At 43.7% G+C, this 20,294-nt stretch overlaps 1 protein-coding gene across 6 annotated transcripts in view; it reads right to left on the minus strand.

The window, feature by feature from the left end:
* The window catches only part of CIT (citron rho-interacting serine/threonine kinase), a 156,192-nt gene extending 139,587 nt beyond the window's left edge, over nucleotides 1-16,605 (minus strand). For 4 of the 6 annotated variants that reach the window (XM_046640861.1, XM_046640860.1, XM_046640858.1 and 1 more), the window contains exons 1-4: nucleotides 16,562-16,598; nucleotides 15,395-15,503; nucleotides 9,971-10,112; nucleotides 3,288-3,463 (exon numbers count right to left, since the gene is read on the minus strand). In XM_046640861.1, the coding sequence (XP_046496817.1) occupies nucleotides 3,288-3,463; nucleotides 9,971-10,112; nucleotides 15,395-15,490 (414 nt within the window). In that variant the 5' untranslated portion in view covers nucleotides 15,491-15,503; nucleotides 16,562-16,598. Of the gene's footprint in view, nucleotides 1-3,287; nucleotides 3,464-9,970; nucleotides 10,113-15,394; nucleotides 15,504-16,561 lie in introns of those variants that run through there. The other 2 variants (XM_046640859.1, XM_046640862.1) reach the window with 2 other exon arrangements.
* Between the last annotated feature and the right edge of the window lie 3,689 nt (nucleotides 16,606-20,294).

A 20,294-nucleotide genomic window follows, 5' to 3' on the forward strand; every position in this document is an offset into this window, starting at 1 on the left:
TACAGTCTGAATCTAAACTTGAGCAACGCCAGACAAATCTAAATTTTACAAAATAACTGGCTTCTAATCTTCAGAATCGCCAAGATCATGAGAGTCCAGGAAAAATAAAGGAACTGTTCCAGAGTGAATTAGACTAAAGAGACAGGACAAGTAAACGCCATGTGTGATCCTGAACCAGATCCTTTTGCTCTCCAAGACCATGGAACAGTTGGTGAAATTTGAACGGGGTCTGAGGATTAGATGGTGGGAATGCATCATTGTCAGTTCCCTGATTTTGATGATTGGATTGCAGTTCGTAGGAGAACGTCCTTGCAAGAAACACACACTGAGGTGTTTAGAGGTAACAGGGCATCAGGCTGGCAACTTATTCAAATGGTTCAGGAAAACAAGTTACTACTACTGTGTATGACAGTTTTACATGTCAATTTGGCTAGGCAATAGCACCCAGTTATTTAATCACACACTAATCTAGGTGCTGCTGTGAAGGCGTTTTTGTGGACGGTTACCATCTACAATCAGTTGACTTCAAGTAAAGGAAATTATCCTTGATAATCTGGGTGGGCCTCCCCAATCTGTCAAAAGGCCTTAAGAACAAAACAGGTTTCTCTGAGAAATTCTGCCTCAAGATTGCATTGTCAGCTCCTGCCCTACAGATTTTAGACCTTCCAGCCCCCACAATCAGGTAAATCAACTTCTTGAAATAAATAAATTTTATATATGTGTGTGTGTGTGTCTGTGTATATATGCATGTATACTCAATGTATACATGTACATATATATTTTACATAATGTATAGTATATATACTATAGAACCCTGACTGATACACTGAACTTGCAACTTTTCTATAATTTGTGATTGTTTCAAAATAAAAATAATTTTAATTATATCTTCTTCTGGTTAGCTCTAACAATAACATCTGTGAAAGTCCCAGGTTTTGATCTGCTGGTTAATATTAAACTATAAATGTTTTAAAATAGTTTCATCCAGGGACTGCCTAAAATCACCTTGCACGCCACCAGTGGCCTATCGAGCACATTTGGGAATCACCAACCCAACCCCGTAAAGCTCCTGCACCCCATTTGCTGATCCTCCTTTTTCCCTGGCACATCACAGTTGTTCGGGGAAGGCTGGCTGAACCGAGCAGTCCACACCTTTCCTTGCTCACCACTGACTCCTTGTCTGCCCCCTGCAGCTTCCATTAAAATAAACGGTCTCTGAGGACCTCTTCCGGCTCTCAAAGAGCTTGGGCAGGTGTGCTGGCCTCTCCGAGGTGACAGGCCTTGTTTGCAGGACACTACCTCTCCCTACCTGCTCTCTGGCATGTCCTTTCACTCATGCCCTGTGCTGGCTTCTCTTCTCGTGCCCTTAAATTCTGCAGCCTCGCTATGGCTCAGTTAAGGACCCTACTTTTCTTTCACGTTCACCCTCTTAAGGAATAGATGTGTGGCTTTCATTAGCTCCTATATGTGTATGATTTTAAAAACCCCAGCCCACACCTCACACACAATCATCTCAGGCCATTCACCTGGAGGAAGGCACACCTATTTGAATGTCTCTACTGTTTGCCTGCTTTATGGCATGCCGGATTATTTTCTTTTTACATGCACTACTTCCCATATGAAACATAAACATCACAAGGTCGGGGCTGCATCTAATGCCTCTTCTCAAGGACCTAGAAACACACCAAACACGACAGGGGCTCGGTAGGTGTGTACTGATGACAGATGGTTCTGAGGTGTTGGGAGGTTGAGTGAGCATCCTCCACTCCTGTTTTTCAAATGATGTGCAACGTCCTGTCATGCTTCCTTTCTGAGCAGTTGCTCACATTTCATTCCTAAACACAGGGCTCATCATTCTTGGACTCCGACAAGCAGCTTCCTGCCCTCCGCTGCTATTTTGATCAGAGGCCCCACAATGTCACTGAAGTCTTTAGACTCTGATCCCAACCTCCTTCTTCCAAAAGCCTATATGATCCCCAACCACCTCACAAATTAAACTGCAATTCCAAAAAACGGTTCTTGGAGGAATGGTGAGTTACTGCTTAATGGGTATAGAGTTTCTGCTTGGGATGATGAACAAGTTCTAGAAATGGATAGTGATTACGGTTGCACAACATTGTGAATTCACTTAGTACCAATGAATTATACCTTAAAAACGGTTAAAGTGGTAAATTATACATTACATATATTTTATCACAATATCAAAAGGTTGTTGAGATTTTCCACCAATTACTCTCTCCCCACCTAAATGTCCTTATTTCCCCCCCCATTTCCCAGTCTATTTGTTCTAAACCACTAAAAACAAAAACCGAAAAACACATCTGCATAGCATTCTAGTACTCAACCCTCCGTTTGGAACGTCCCACACGCCATACCTCTATCTGGCGCATTCTCGTCACTTCTCTCTGCCCAGAACCCACATTCCTCTCAGCAGTGTGAACTTTCCCTAACTCACCCACATCTCTCCTCACTCCATCGTTTTGTGAATATGCTAACTGCTCTTCCCTTCTGGGATGCTTTAGCTCGTAAATGCCTGCTTTACGTATTTGCATTTTTCCTCCACGTTCCAAGGTTGTTTTTAAACCCTGAAACTAACAGCTATGGAGCTTCAATTCCGCTTGCAGGCTTCCCACAGAGCTGGGTACATTATGAGACACATGATGTGCACTCGAACGTCTGTAACTAATAAATTACTCTCTGAACTCCACGGCTGATGGCTGTCTCTCTAGAAACACGGCAAATAAATCAATATGTCTGGAGCAGCAGCCTTGTTTAAAAGAAAGAAAAATACCACAACCAAAAAGATAACTTCTTCCCTGCTCTCAAATAAGCAACTCCCTAGCCACATAACAATTTTATTTAATTTCTTCAATGGCCTGTTTTAAAATCAAACACACACACCCACAACGCAAATACATAAAAATGTGTACAAAAGCAACCGCTATCTGCTTCACCCCACAATATGCATATTTCTGAATCCCCAGCTGATGGTCATGAAAGATCATCTTAAATTCATTAGTTAAAAGGCCAAGTTCGCTCTGAATAAAATACAACTACAGAACATGACAAAGAAACCAAGGAGAGCTTGTGAGTCTTCAAAATGAGTCAATATCAGGTCAAGAAGAGCTAAGAACGCGAGAGACCTTTCTGCCCGGGCAAGCGTAATTAACTAGAGAGTCACAGAGGAAAATCTGCTCCATCCCAGGCTCAATTCAGCAGATCATCGTCTCTGCAGTGAACATTCTGGTACAGGAAGGGGAAAGGGCGGGATGTTAAAATGGTCCTACCTGCTCCTGGGCCAACAAGGCCCGCTTCTTCATGACTTTCATGGCATAGATATCCCCGGTTGCTCGCTCTCTTACCACCTGCACTTCGGCAAAGTGACCAGAACCTACGAGACTTCTGACTTCAAAGTCCTTTGCCGAAGGCTGGAGCTCCTGTAACTCAGCTATGGTGTCAGAATCTGCAAAAGATGGAAGAGTTACTCCCAGGTAAATAAAGCACTTCAAATACTTGCATCCTTAGGAAAGCAGAAGAAAAAAGAAAGAAAAGTGTTATGTCTTCCCTCACTGTCAAAAGACATTTAGTCACTTTCTCATCCGTCAAGAATAATTATAAAATCAGCACAAAAGTGTTTTTATATGTTAAGTTAAAATTAAGGGCTCCAAAAATTCCAAAGCACAGTTTCCATGGTAGCTATAATTTGAATCCTGTAGACTTAGAAAATAGGAGGAGAACACAAATCATGCTTTTCTCCCTCCTCTCTGAAGGTAGCAGGACAGTGTTTGGCCAGACAAGCTCATCAACATTTAGACCAGTTTATAATGTGATGTAAGCAACATGCTTCCTGTCTTAATCAACGCTGGAGTTGACTTCAGATCATTCTATTCTGATTACCTGTGCTCTGCTCAGTTTTCTCCCACCAGCCGGTTTTATCTCCCTTGGATTGTGTCATGAAGAGTAATGCCTTCCTTGCCTTAATATTTGGCAGTGCTACCAAAAAAAGCCTTAGCCCAAGGAACCAAATGGAGCCCTGACATTTGCTCCGCAGAGCTGGCATGTCACACATCTGGAAGGGTTTGCAACCATCTTTTTCTTAACGTACACTCTTATTCCTTCTCCCAGTGCAGTCTCTCAGGTGGTGTCTTAGTCTGCTTGAGCTGCTACAACAAAATACCACAGACGAGGTAGCTTAAACAACAGGCACTTAATCCTCATAGTTCTGGAGGCTGGGAAGTCCAAGACCCAGGAGCCGACAGATTCAGTTCCTGGAGAGGGCCCGATTCCTGGTTTGCAGAGGGCTGCCTTCTCACTGTGTCCTCACATGGCAGGGAGAGGGGGCGCTCTGGTCTCTCTTCCTCTTCTTATAAGGATGCTAATCTCATCATGAGGGCCCCACTCTCACGATCTCATCTAAATCTAATTGCCAAAGGCTCCACCTCCAGATACCACCACATTGGGGGTACAAACACTCAGTTCCTAACAGTTGGAGATCCTCAGCGTATGAAGTATGGACTAAATGGATGGCAGATTTGGAATCTAACATACATTTTTTAACCCTCGAAGAAGACTAAGCTGGCGCATTGCTGGATAGGCAATGACTCTAATGACCCGCAAGAATGGAAGGAAACGGCTGTGGCTGACCAAAAGATTCAGTCCTGCACGTTACAGGGCAACTGCATCATATACAGGGGTTACACTCCAGAGGAAGACAAGAGAAACACATAATCAAGATTATCCTGGCAAACCCCTCAGAAAGGTGCCATGTTGAAGACCAAGAGACTTGAAATTCCACATGGACACTGGAGTCCTCCAGGCACGGGAGTGGATCGCCATTTCTGTCGTTGGGCTCCAGATAAAGTTGGGAGCTACATTCTCTCAGCAAGACGTTCACATAATGAGAGGGACCGAGTTGAACAAAGGGAAAAGCCGTTTTATACCCATGGTCATTGAGCGGCATATTGATGAATTAGCCAACGCAATTTTAATTGTTACCCATCCCTTTATTGCGTGGGTGGAGTTGCATTAACTTGGATCAAAAGCACATATGATGAACTCCACTGCACAGAGTGTCTTCCCACCCACAGACCACACCTCTCACTTCAGCTAGTCATCCTGAAAACACCTTCCTTTGGTCCCTTGGGGAATCAGGCGAGAGCAGTGGGTAGATCCACATTAATTCATCGTGACCACCGTAAAAAATAAATCTAGAGCGCCCACACGGAGAATTCCATGCAGAAACAAAACTGAAAGCTGTACAATATTTTCCTTTTGCCCTGACATCACTGTGCCAAGCCCTGTCTTTCTTCCCTGTCCTTTTCCAAGTTTCTTTCAGATCAAGTGTTTGAGTTTTAAATTATAATTCCCCATATATGCTGGCTTGCAACTTTCTGAGTTGAACCTGATTTCATTATTGCTTTCACACGAGGCCAATCTCTCCTGATTCTCTGTTAGGCTTGGGGCCCCCAAGTTGCTTGCAGCCTTGTCCAACTTAATAACTCTAGGTCCGTCACTGGCAACTACGAGGCATCTCAATCACACAAGTAGACAAATTGCTCACAGGCAAAACCAGCCTGATGTTCTCAGAATTCCGAGACGCCATTCCAAATCGCAATGTCTTTTCCAAAGGCTTTGGATTATTAAGTTGAACAGGTGAGACACTAAACTCAAGTCTATGACTATAAAAAAAAAAAAACCACCTTCACAACTTCTCTCCATACCAGCAGCTTCTGTGACTCCAAAAACCACATCTCCCTTCATCCCTGCACATTGTTAGTCACAGTATTTAAGAGCCCAATGGGTACTGAACATTGAGGTAGAGCTAAAGACCCAAAGCACAGTAATGAAAACACAGTCAACAAGTGACTTTGGCAGATAAACATTTGGACCCACAGGGCAAAAGCCAACTCAGCTGAGTGTATTGCTTCCTTTTTTTGAAATTCAGAAATCCAACATCTCGACTTCTAGGAATCCATCCTTCACAGAAACACTAGCACATGTGCTCAAAAAATAGACATATGAAGATGCTCATGATGAGCACTGCTTGTAACAGAAAAATAATCAGAAACAAGCTAAAGGTCCATTAATGGGAAAGTGGAATCAACCTGAAAGTCCACCCACATAAAAGAATATTAGGCACACGTTTAGAAGAATGAGGTAGCTCGTTCTCCACCAGAACACATGTTCCTTAAGGGTGGGGATTCTTGTCTGTTTTGATCACTACTGCAAACCTAGTACCTAAAACAAAACCGGGCACAGAGCAAGTGCGTCATAAATATTTGTTGAGTCAATATATCGCTAAGTGAGCAGAGCTGGTGGCAAGACATTACACGCATATGATCCATTTTGTGTAAAATTAAACAAGAGTGACGTTAGAACATGCATGGAAAAGGGGTGATAATCGCTACAGCGAGCTGATTGGTACCCGGGGATGCATTACACCGGCCCTCCGTATCCTCAGTTTCTGTATCTGCAGATTCAACCAACCTTGGACCGAAAGGACTACAGCGGTTGCATCTGTAGTTCTTGTCATTGTTCCCTAAACAATACAGTATAACAACTATTTGCATAGCATTTACATTGCATTAGGAATTATAAGTAATCTAGAGATGATTTAAAGTATACAGAGGATGTTCATAGGTTATATGCAAATACTACACCAGTTTACATAAGGGACTTGAGCATCTGTAGATTTTGGTATCTGCAGAGGATCCTGGAACCAATCCCCTGAGGATACCGGGGGACGACTGTCCCATTCTCTTTACCTTTAGATATGTTTGAAAATTTCCATAACAAATATTTTATAAAGACAAAAAAAAATTGCCACACTATGCGCCAAACTGTTAACAGTGGTTATCTCAGACAGGTAAGATTTTGAGGGATTTTTCTCTCACTTTGACCTTTTATGTTTAACTTTGTATTATGTTTACAATTAGGAAAAAAACCTTAAAATTATAATTTGCCCATAAGTACTAAAGTTGTGAGCATACAGAAGTTTTTGCCTACAGTGAATGGAGCTGAAAGAGGGTGGAATTTCAGCTACTGTCAAATCACCAAGAATAGCCCAACTTTGACAATTATCAACACTTTGCATGTTTTAATATCACACTTGCTTATTTTTTACACAAATTATAGGATATTATGCTTGAGGCTTTGCCACTTACTTTGTTCGTTTAGCAATATAATCATTCAACCAATATTTATTGAGCATCTACTATGTGCCAGATACTGTCTTAGGCACTGGGGATAGAATAGTAATTAAGAAACAGAAATCCCTTCCCTGGTTCCCAGATGCTGGTTCCCTGCCCTCCCTTGGCCGGAGCCAAGGACGTTGCTTCAGGGCTATACTCTCTGTCTCATTTCCTCCAACAGTCCCCAAAGAAATCTCCATCTCTACCACAAGACTCAAGAAACCCAGGCCATAGCAGCTGTTGGACCCTTCTTCCCGTGGAAAAACGAAGCTTACTTTCCAAAACAGACACTCGAAAGGGGGAAAAAAATTACTAATGCAATCACCCTTTTTCAATCATAGCCTCTCAACCATTCTCTCCAGGAAGCCTCTTCAAAAATATGAAGCAGCTCCCTGAAAGAATTCTATTACAAAAATCTTCCTTTCACTAAGCCTAGCCCCCTGATTACTGAATGAGCGGAGAAGATCAACAGCTTTAAAGTAAGCAGAGGGCAGTCTCAAGACTAATGAAGGCGGCTATCGATGGCTCGGTCAATTGGCCTCTTACACAATCTCCCTTTCCTTCCCACTCCGTGCTTGAGAATTTAAATATTCAAGAAAATAGGTGGGAGTTTATTCAAACAAATATGGAATAACGAACAAACACCCCAAGTACATTTTAAAATTAAGGATAAACAATATATTAAATGTTGGTGAAGTTTATAGCTATCCTTACCGGGTAACATTTAGCGAGTGTCTCCATGTGCCAGGAAACACGCTAAGCCTGGTCTGTGCACTAACTCATCCAATCCCCACAAAGCCTTATTAGATACGCATTTTGCAGATGAGAAAATTGAGAACAGAAGGGGTACGCATAAATATCAAAGGTCCCTGGAGTGGACATACATCAATTTTACCTACCCACAACTCCCAGCTCCTTTGGGTACTTGCACATCCTCTATTCCACGAGGCCCTGGTAATCACAGTGCCCTGAACCCCCAGGCACCCAGATGAGGCTGATCACAATACTTCACATCCTGGCCCAGCGATTACTCAAGGGGTGGGCAAAGGACCCAAAGCAGAGCCAATGAGAGTCCTCTCTGGGATTGTTATTAATATAGATAGTGGAAGATAAACATTGGGCAGGGTGGTAGCCAGTCTCCAAAGATGGTGCCCAATGAACCACGCCTCCTGCAATTCATGCCCTTGTGTAGTTCCCTGGCACATGGAATCTGGGCAGCCCTCTGACTCATTTCAAACAATAGAAAGTGGCCAAAGAAACCCTATGTTCCTCCCAGGCCTATGCCCTATAAGGCCTGGCAGCTTCCACTTTCGTGCTTGTGGAAACCCTGAGGTACCATGTAGGATGTCAAGACACCTCTGCTAGAGAGACCATGTAGATCAGAGGTCAGCATGATTTTTCTTAAAAGCGCTGGACAGTAAATATTTCAGGTTTCGTAGGCCCTATGATCTCAGTTCAGACTACTCAAATGCCTTGTAATGTGAAAGCAGCCACAGCAGTGCATAAACAAATGGGCATGGCTGTGTTCCGGTAAAACTGTTTACAACGCAGGCATTCCAGGCTGTAGTCGGCTGACCCCTTATGGAGAGACCACATGGAGGAGCCTCATGGAGAACAAGAGGCTGTGAGACTTCAAGAGAGAAAGGCCCAGTCGTCCCAGAGTCCCAGCTAAGCCCAGCCTTCCAGCCAACATGCCAGACATTGAGCGAGCTATCAGAACATTCCAGAAGACAGTGCCACCCCTCTCCCATCCCCCATGGCTAGAATCATGGCCTACGTCTCAAGGAGCAGAGGAATCCCCAGCTGAGCGCAGCTAACCCACAGAATCGGGAGAGGTAACACAATGATTATCATTTCAAGCTACTAAGTTCAGGGTGGTTGGTTGCACCACAAAGTCATATATGACGGGGTTTCTCAAATTTGACATTATTGACATTCTGGGCAGATAATTCTGTGTTGTGAGGGACTGTCCTGTGCATTGTAGGATGTGCAGCAGCATCTCTGGCCTCACTCATTAGATGCCAGTAGCAACGTCCGCCCCAGTTTTGACAACCAAACATGTCTCCAGACATTGTCAAGTATCCCTGGGCGCACAAAATCAGCACTGGTCAAAAAACACTGGTATAAAGTCAAAAACAGCAGCCTCCCCACCACGTGGAAGTCAAGCACAGTTAAGAGCAGGGCTGACTTAAGACTTTCATAGGCCCTCCCCGGGGACTTCCGCCTGGTCAGCCTCTTCACCCATAAAGCAAAAATCAAAAATTGTATTTTATGACTGCATTGGGATAAAGATGAACATATTACAGAATCATGATACATTATTATTATAGCCATATTTTTATGATTTTAAAATAGATCAAAATTAAACTAAAGAAAATAAATTAAATTTATTAAAATTCAATATTGTGAGACCTAAGCACTACGCCTACTATACCTAATGGATAAGTCAGCCCTGCGTGGGTGGACGGCTGGGCCAAAGGACATCATCTAAGTCCCTGGAACCAGCCATGCCTAAAGTTAGACCCATCCCTGGATTATTCAGTTTCATGAGCCATATTCACTTTTTGGCCCGAGCTAGTTTGAGTCGAGTTTCTGTCGCTTGTGACCCAGGGGTCTGACTTTACCGGTCTCCCAACTGCAACACATGAAAACGGACCGTGAAGGTGGGTCTAAGACCAGAGTTTTCACCCACTCCACTAACCACTAACGCATTCTGCCTCTGGCATCCTGCCAGTTTTCTCTAGCAGCACAGTTTTCAAGAAAAAGTTCCCCAAACTTACACTTCCGGACAAAGTTGCTCACATGTTTAATCTTCATCAGAGCAGGCTGACTGCATTCTTCAAAGAGAACAAAGAGGGCATCTAATATTCCTTCTCGGGAAAGAGGAGACATCTGCTGTTGACTCATAAAGGGTGGTTTCCCCTAAAAACAGCAAACAGCAGATGGAGACACTGTCAATAATGAAAAGCTTTGATCAATAACATCCACACAGAGTAAATTACAAGCCACCAACTCAACTAGCTGCTCACGACACACGCTAACAGCACAATTCCGTGGCTTCATTCTTTAGAGCGACATCAACTGACGGTCATTAAGTTCTCACTTGTACGATTCCATTACTGTGGGTTCTTTCACCAGCACCCAGGAAGAAAAACTTCACAAGCTCGCTGTTAATAAGAAAAGGCCCTTCTTTCTTAACGGTCTGAGGCTCGTGGAAACATTTACTCTGGACCCTGCTGGTCCTGACATGTCTCCACGTCTCTACAACAGGAAACAACGATTGCCACTTCTTTCAAATGTGCCCAGAGGTCTGTTATTACGACTTCAGTTTCTTTAACTCACTCAAACAATCTAGAGTAGAGTGAATGGAGTGACTATATTAAAGCTGAATTTATTCAAGATCTGGCGGAACAGTTGAAACCGGCAGACTGTATCTAGCCCACAGACATGCTTTGTTTGGCCTGTAGTATTTAAAATAATTTGAATTATCTGCCAGTATTGAAAAATCAAGAGGTTTCACCAAAAATGGGGGGGGAGGGGTTTGGCTTCTCTTGAAACACTGGCAGATCTAGCAACATGGCCGCACATTCCTGCCTGTTGATGCTGAGCTGAAGCTGAGTAACACTCCTCCGGGTAGCGAATGTGTTCTGCATTCCACCGCAGCCCTGACCTGCAGTCTTCCATCTGGTCCGCTTGACTCATTTATACTCACTGCCTGGCCCCCAAAGATATGAGTTTGCAACTCCTGGTCCAGAGCAATGGTTCCCATGTGCCAGGCCATGGATTGGGGCGGGGGTCGGGGGGGGTCTCTCTGCAAAGATGGCCATAAACAGTTTTTCTAACTCTGAAGGCACTTGCTGCTGCTCCATCATCTAAGGGAGTCTGTCTCCCTCCCCCTGAATCTGTGCTGTCTCTGTAACTCACTTCAACCAACAGAACATGACATAAGTGACACTGTACCAGTGCTGGGTGGAGCCCTTAAAAAGTCTGGCAGCTTCTGCGTTTGGTCTTTTGGGAAGCCAGCCACCACGTAAAGAAGTATGGGCTAGACCAGGGATCAGCAAACTATGATCCATGGGCCAAATCTGGCCAACTGCCTGTTTTTATAAATAGAGCTTTACTGGAACACAGCCACGCCCATTAATTTACATCCTGTCTATGGCTGGTTTTGTGCTACAATGGCAGAGTTGAGTCGTTGCAAGAGACCATGTGGCCTACAGAGCCTAAAATATTTGATACCCACAGAAAAAAATTACAAGCCCTGGGTTAGACTTACTGAATAATGGAAGAGTTCATAAAGAAGAGAGGTCAGGAGAAAGAACTCTGAGGCACCCCAGCTGGCAGTCAGCACCCAGATGTTCCAGCCCCAGCCAAGCTCCAAACTCAAGATGGCCCCTTGAGTGACCTCAGCTGACGTCACAGGGTGGAACAGAAGAAGCGCCTGGTTGAATCCAGCAGCCAACTCACAGAATCATAAGAAAAATTAAATCATTGTTGCTTTAAACTTTGTGAGTGGTTTGTTACACAGCTCTGGATAACAGAAACAGACTGGCTACATGTGAATCATCTGGAGAACTTAACTGGAAAAAAACACAAAAAACAGACTCTCTGATCCTATCCCCAACCTACTGAATTGGAATTTTCCAGTTTGTAGCTTAGAATCTGTTTTATTAACACGGCCCCCAAGAGATTCAAACCTCAACTAGATTTGTACAGCACTGGGTCGCAAGACCACAATATCTGTCACTTAGTAGTTCTGCCACTAACTCAGAAATACAGTAAGATTCTTTGTTTCTTCTCTTCTTTAATGAGTTTAGACTAGAGCAGCAATTCCCAAATACAGTACTGATTCTTTTTTGTTTCTTTTTTTTTGAGGAAGATTAGCCCTGAGCTACCATCTGCTGCCAATCCTCCTCTTTTTGCTGAGGAAGACTGGCCCTGAGCTAACATCCATACCCATCTTCCTCTACTTTATATGTGGGATGCCACCACAGAATGGCATGCCAAGCGGTGCCATGTCCGCACCCAGGATCCAAACCAGCAAACCCTGGGCCACCAAAGTGGAACATGCACACTTAACCACTGCGCCACCAGGCCAGCCCCTGAATTTTCTTTTTCAGATTTTTTTCCTTTCTCTCCCCAAAGCCCCCCAGTACACAGTTGTATATTCTTACACCCACAGTTGTGGGTCCCTCTAGTTGTGGTATATGGGACGCCACCTCAGCATGGCCTGATGAGCGGTGCCATGTCCACGCCCAGGATTCGAACCAGTGAAACCCTGGGCCGCCACAGCAGAGCATGTGAACTTAACCACTCAGCCACAGGGTTGGCCCCTACAGTACTGATTCTTAACAAAGTTTTCAAGGCTGCCGTGAAATGAGAAAAAATGACCACCACATAATGCCTCTTTTATAAAGCTAAATGTATTCACATTTTAAAATGGCCCTTTATCTGGAATGATGTCCTTCCTCTCTTGGTGTTTCTTAAAATGTCCTTTCTTTATGAAACAAAAGGACCAGAAGATAATAAGGTTGTTTTTTTTTTTTATCTTTGTTTTTTTTACATCCTTTACTTGGCAAAATAAAAAGTTGGAAAACCTAGATCAGCCCTGCAAACTTGTGCAATTTCGCTGGCTCGAAAATCTAAAGTCTGTTAACTACTGACCTAGAACTTCTTGGAAAATAGTTTTAATTAGCAGGGGAAAAGCGAAACTGAGACTCAGTCTAAAGAACTTCCCTGATGGAAAATCAAATCACTACTCTATCTAACCCTCATTAAAATGGCACTGTTTTTGGCAAAAGAACAGTGTCCTCACCTGTCAACAGGAGGCAGATGTTAGGTATACACTACACCTGCAAATAACAGATTTCCCAGGGACACGGAGGAACTCAGCATTAAAAAGAGATGAATTGAGGACTTACCCACAATCCTTACTGTTACAATGACACTTAAATATAAGATACACTTAAACTCTGACACATGTTGGCAGTATTGCCCAGTGGTTACACAACCAGCCTTTGCAGTCAGAGAGACCAAACTGGAGCCCAGCTCTGCCATTTACAAGCTGCGTGATCTTGGGCAAGTCCTTGCCTCCCTTGGATCTGCCTCCTCTTTAAAATCTAAATAAATATAGTCCCAAGCCAGCCTTAATGGCCCTGTGGTTAATGTCCAGTGCTTTCACTTCTTCAGCAGCCTGGATTCATTTCCTGGGCTGTCAGTAGTCATGCTGTGGTGGTGGCTCACATAGAAGAAGTAGAAGGACTTACAACTATGATATACAACCACACAATGGGACTTTGGGGGAAAAAAGAGGAAGATTGGCAACAGTTGTAAGCTCAGAGTGAATCTTACCCTGCAAAAAAAAAAAAAAACATAGTCCCTACCTCTGTTATGAGGCTGAAGAGAGATAACCAGGAACATGCTGGCTCTGTGCCTGGCACACTGGAAGCCATAGCTATTACACAATTAGCACATTTTAAGCCCTTAATAAATGAGTGATTATTCTGTAATAAGTTGGGAATGTTTTAGGATAAAACAATAAAGCAGCTAATAAGTGGCAGCACTCCAGTCAACTATGGTTAGAGATAGACTAGTCATCCGTGAAAAATATCTCAACTTAAAATGGTGATGGGGGTCCAGCCCCATGGCCGAGTGGTTAAGTTCGCACGCTGTGCTTCAGCAGCCCAGGGATTCACTGATTCGGACCCTGGGCGCAGACATGGCACTGCTCATCAGGCCACGGTGGGGCGGCATCCCACATGCCACAACTGGAGGGACCCACAACTATAATATACAACTATGTACTGGGGGGATTTGGGGAGAGGAAGCAGAGGAAAGAAAGGAAAAAAAGATTGGCAACAGTTGTTAGCTCAGGTACCAATCTTTAAAAAAAAATTAAATAAATAAATAAATGGTGACGGGGATCATCCCCACAGAACAACCTAAGCTTTCAATTTGTCCCTATTCTGATCCATTTGAACACTCCCCAATGCCAATATTTTGATCAAAATGTCATCAAGAACATATTAGTATTTATCATCATACAGGTATCCTACATAAATACCTTCCTAAATATAATTACTGCTAAGTGAACATAAACTTATTATTACTGTAACTAATACTATTTCTACACTTAGTATTAACAATAGTTACCATTAATAAAGGGCTTACCAAAAGCTGGGCAAAGAGCTAAGTGCTTTACACGGATTATCTCATTTAATCCTCACAATAACCCATGAATTAGGTGCTATAACCTCTCTTTTAAAGAGTGGCAGGGGCTAGCCCCATGGCCGGCCGAGTGGTTAAGTTCTCATGCTCTGCTTCAGCGGCCCAGGGTTTCACTGGTTCGGATCCTGGGCACAGACATAGCACCGCTCATCAGGCCATGCTGAGGCAGCGTCCCACATAGCAGAACTAGAAGGACCTACAACAGAATACACAACTATGTACTGGGGGACTTTGGGGGGAAGGAAAAAAAAAAAAAAAGATTGGCAACAGATGTTAGCTCAGGGTCAATCTTTAAAAAATAAATAAATAAATAAATAAAGAGTGGCAAACGGATTCAGAGAAGGCAACTGACCCACTCAAGGTAACACAGCTAACAAGTGCTAGGGCCAGGATTCAAACCTAAATCTTCACCACTGCCTATATAGTCCCCCTGACTTATGAACACATGAGTCAAATAAGGATTTCTACATCAACAATATTTCGTCTACATCAGAAACAGAAGAATTAGAAATCGACTTGGAAATAATCTCCTGATATTGTTTTAATATTTCTGGGATGATGGAAATGTTTTATATCTTGAGAGGAATGTGGGTTTCACAGCTGTGGTATTTATCAAAACAGTTTTTTTAATCTAGAAAATAAACATCCCTTGAATGAAAAACAAATATGATTACACCTGCAGCAATTTTGGTCAAAAGAGTGCCTTTGTTCATTTTTCCTTCTTTAATAAAAGGACAAACTTTAGTACAGAAGGATAAAGTGTGAGAAATGATTAAAAACTATCCCTTCAAGGGCAAGTTCAGTTATCCACTCCTGTCTGCACAGTGGCTCCTTTTTCCAATACTATGAGCGCATATAAAATATCAAATGGGACTTCTCTTAGAAGATTAGCCTCAGTTCTATAATAAAAGCAAAAGTGAGTGACAAGGAGGGTCCAAGAAAACAAACGCAGGTGAGCAGAGCTGGCAGCCTGTTACCTGGAAGAAATGATTCAGCCTGGAGGCCCGGCTGGCGATAGGTTCAGCAGCACCAGCGTCCAGCAGGTTCCGAGCCCCATACTTGAACTTCAACATCTCCCCACCGGTGCTGAAGGGAGACAGGAGAAGGTCAAGGGTAAAGCGCAGCTTTGAGGAGGGAGGACTTGGGAGATTCCAATCTCTCAGGAGATCAGGGATAAGGAGGTGAAAATCAGCCACCACACAAGTCTTGGGAAGCTCAAACTGGTGATGGATATTAAAAACCAGATTTCGATTCACTGCAACAGGAGGTGGTACACTTACCTGATACTCTCGCTTACTTACAAGTTTGTTTATTATCTGCCCCCCCTTAGAATGCAAGCCTCACAAAGGCAGGGAATTTTATCCTCACATAGTGGGGACACATATAGCCCAGGCACATAGTAGGTGCTGATAAATAGTTATTGAATGAATAACTGAAAATACGCAAATTACATAATAAGTTGGAGGGTGATAAGAGCCATAGGGTTAAAAAAAATTGAGCAAGGTGAGAACAATTGGGGCATGAGACTGTATGCACAATTTTTAACAGTGTAGTTAGAGTAGACTTCACTGGGAAGGCAACATTTGGACCAAGAACTGAAGAGAGTGAGCAGCAAGTGTTGCTGATATCTGGGGAAAGAAAAGAATCTGGGCAGAGGGAACAGCTGAAGCCAAGGATCTGGGGCAGGACGGACCGGGCCTTCCCTAACAACTTCAAGAAGCCCTAAGGGGCTGGAGCAGAGTGAAAGAGGTGGAAGTAGGAGGTGACGGCTGGGGACCGAGAGTATGAAGACACTAAAGAAAACTGTTCGCATCACGCAAATAAGCAGCTGCCGGACTGGACAGAATAATGCAGGTAATGCTGACATGAGGCAGGGCAGAATACACATAGGACCCCACCCAGTTTAGGAGAGGGACAATTCCTCCTGCCCCGGGCACCACCTGGCTGACCTTCCGCTCCCGAGGAGGGGGGCGCGCGCCCCGCCAGCCCGGGAAGACCCTCCGGGCCCCCAGCAGCCCGGGGGCGGGACTGCCGCCCTCCCGCAGCGGGAGGGAAAGCCAGGATTGGTGCGGGTGGACGCGGCCCTTCCCCCGGCCTCGCAGACATGGGTGAGGGAGAATTCGGGGTGGGGGGACCACACTCACGCTCAGCGGACCCCGCCAGTCTGCGCTCTGCTCCGCCCAGCGCCTCCCGCCGCCGCGTTTGAACCCGAGGAACGGCGCGGGCGGGGCCCAGCGTGTCTGAACCAATCAGAGTGCCTGCTCCTATGATGGACAACTGCACTTCAGCCAGGCCCCGCCCAAGCCCTTAAAGGGTCGGAGGAAGTGAAAGAGAGAGCCAATCAAATTGCTTCTTCCTTTGACTCGTGACCAATGGGAAACCGGGAAAGGCAAAACCCGGCAGGGCAGGTCTTGAAAGTTTGAAATTGGCGGTTAAGCAGGATGCTGTTTAGGGACGCTTCTGTTTGTGTCTAGGATCCCTGGAGAGTTCGCCCGGGCGGTGTCCCCTGTTTGCATGGCTACGTATGAGGAGGAAGACAGCCAGGCCACTCTGCTTGGTCTTCTTGTTCCTCAATCCTGGCTAAAGTCGAAGTACTTGTTACTTTGGGAAACCAACTGGTTCTCTGCTACAGCTGAGACAGCAGATGTTTTGAGTTTGAACTTCCACCTGCCTCGGCGACTGCCTCTCCCGGCTGATTGTCCCGCAAGGAATAGGTGAAGGTATGGGGACTGTCTGAAAGGACAATTTAAAATAAAGACAGAAGTCACTTCACTAAAGAGGACAAATGGCCAACGAACATATGAAAAGGTACTCAACATCATTCGTAATCAGGAAATGAGAAAACTAAAACCACAAGGAGATGCAATAACGTGCATCCAGATGGGGGGTTGGGGACTGATGGTGTTTAGAAGATATGAAGCTGCATGCATTCATACATAGCTGATGGGAGTGTAAATTAGTACAGTCTTTGAAAAAGAGTTTGGCACTGTTTCCTAAAGTTGACGATAGGCACATTATGTGACTCACTCCTGGGTATAACATGCCTTAGAGAAGCTCCTAATTATGTACACCAAGAGACGTGTACAAGAATGTACAAATGGCGTTGTACAACATAATGGCAAAAAAAGATGGAAGCAACCCAAACGTCCATCAGCAAGAGAAAGGAACATCTCTTATATTGCAGTGTTTTCACTCAGCAATGAAAAGGAATAAACCACAGCTGACCCCATGACATAATGAATTTCAAAACAATACTGAGTGAAGGAAGCAAGACAACAGAATAATGTCCATTAACATAAATTTCAAAAATGGATGAAACAAAATAATGTCGTTTAGAGAGAGACATACATACAGGTGAGAAAACCATAAAGAGCAAAAGTCAGGGTAGTGGTTACCTGGGGATGGGATGGGATGGTGGCCTTTCAGGGTGTCGAGGTTCTGCTATGATCTAATTCTTATCCTGGGTGGTGACAATATGGATGTTTTATAATTAGTTAGTAGTGTGTGTATATTTATATATATATATACATATATATATATATGTTCTATTTATGTATATAAAAATTTTTAAGGGGGAGGCAGTTCCATTTGTGCTTTCCTGATCCCTCCCTACACTAGATAGAACTGGAGATGTGTTATTACACACAGACACACACACACGTGCACACATCAGTGCAAAACCAGAGCTATAGACTTGCTCAATATATTTTTTTCCCCAAACATAACTTGCTATTCATTCCTGGGACAATAATGATAGCTACTATTTATAAAGCACCTTCTCCTTTTTTTTTTTAATCGAGCACTTTATCTCATTTAATCCCTACCACAACCCTGAGAGGGAGGAACTGTAATCCACATTTTCCAGCTGGGAAACTGAAGCTGAGAGAAGTGGAGTGACTCATCTTGGGTCATTCAGCTTTAGGGGGTAGAGCTGCTCTGGACTGACTCCAAATCCTTTCCTCTACACAAAACCTGCTTCTCAGAAGACATTAGAAATTCTCCCAGCCTCTGCTTTTGTCATGTCGCAAGGGCTGACGCAATCCAGAAAAATGTATAAAAATAAGAAATGCTTCTAATGACAGGAGAGGGTTAACCAAAGTTTAGGGATGGCAAGGTGAGGGGAGACACAAAAAGGGTTGTGGCCAGCTGTTGACTTGATATAAAGCATGTCAGAAAAGCTGCGAATGTGGAGCTAGTCAATACTTCTGCTGATTTTTCTAGTCTGGCCAAAGCTGTTAGTTTCTAGGTATCAGAAACAGAAGGCTTTACCAGAATCTTGGGGCTTGTTCATCATAAATTAGAATGCAATGTTAACAGCACCATTTCACACTTCTCTGAATCCTGCCTAGATATCTTTCTAATTTCCCAGTGGAACAATTACTGGCCTCTGCAAATCCTTTGTGAAACAAGACAGGGAATAAACAACAAATAAAATGAATAAAGAAACATAAAGCAAAAACCACATTAATCCCTCAATTTTCTTTCAGGAGTGGTAACAGCACAGAAAGCATACGAGGAAAGAGAATAAGGAGGGACCAAGGATGGTTGTGCCGATGCTAAAAGGATAAGAGGCTGCCAAATAGAATGAAATGTCATTAAACTAGACTGACAGGAAACCTGAGACCTTATGTTTGTTCTTGAAATATGAAACAATGACCAGTTCTATGCTGAACGTGAATCCAAGATGATTATTGTGTTGGGGATTCTGGAAGAAGATCATTATCACTGAGTCATAAGTTATGATGACTTATGACATTATGATGTTCTTGCATTCAATTATTCATTGATTCAAAAAACATTTATTGTGCTAAGCACTGTGGGTACTAAAATGAAAAAGATACCTTCCTTGTCTGTTTTTGAAAAGCCAAGTATGGTGGGGAAATGGGGCTGTAAGCAGACAATTGTGAAACACTGTGATGAGTTCCTGTGGCATTGAATTCTACCAAGCGCTGTGGCACTCAAGGGAGCGGAGGGCAAGTGGTACGTGAGAGCAAATATCCAAAACTTGAAAATAAAAGAAATGTGATTGCCCTCAGAGCGTTCAACTGGAAGATAAAGCTAGCAGAGATACTCCAAGGCACCTTAAAGAGACTGGAGGATTGACTACAAGACTCAAACTGGCCTTAGTGGAACATTAAGAATTGTACAGGGGCTGGCCTGGCGGCGCGGTGGTTAAGTTCGCATGTTCTGCTTCGGCGGCCCGAGGTTCGCTGGTTCGGATCCCAGGTGCGGACATGGCAGCGCTTGGCAAGCCATGCTTGGGCAGGCGTCCCACACATAAAGTAGAGGAGGATGGGCACAGATGTTAGCTCAGGGCTAATCTTCCTAAAACAAAAAAAAAGGAAGAAAGAAAGAATTGTACGTACTGTCCCTCCAAAGGACAGATCAAGTATCTGAGAAGCTAACCCTTTCTAGATATAAAGAGACAATGCTATTCTGGTTCCTTTGGCAAGAAAGAGTTCCTCAAGCTATTTTAGCTGGAGGTAACTTCTAAATCATGAAAATAACCACCATTAGCTGAGTGCTTTCTAAGAGCAAGACATATCCCAGGCATTACCTGTTTCCCAGAGATGTGCCCCCACCACTGGTATGAGAAACACTTTCAGGTCACACACAAATGTCACTTATTTTTTAAATTATACATTTTACTGTGTGTTAGGAAAAATTATAGTTAGTCCATCAAACCAGGTATTGTAGGATGTTTAGCAGTATCTTGGCCTCCACCCATTAGACGTCCCACCCACCAGCACACACTCCCAGTTGTTTCAACCAAAAATGTCTCCAGACATTGCCAAATATCCCATGGGGGGCAAAATCGCCCTGAATTGTAACTGTGTGACGTGAAAATTCCCAATGAACACATTAAATATACTTTCT

Source organism: Equus quagga, chromosome 15, assembly GCF_021613505.1.
Source record: "Equus quagga isolate Etosha38 chromosome 15, UCLA_HA_Equagga_1.0, whole genome shotgun sequence".
In the NCBI taxonomy this organism is placed as follows: domain Eukaryota; kingdom Metazoa; phylum Chordata; class Mammalia; order Perissodactyla; family Equidae; genus Equus; species Equus quagga.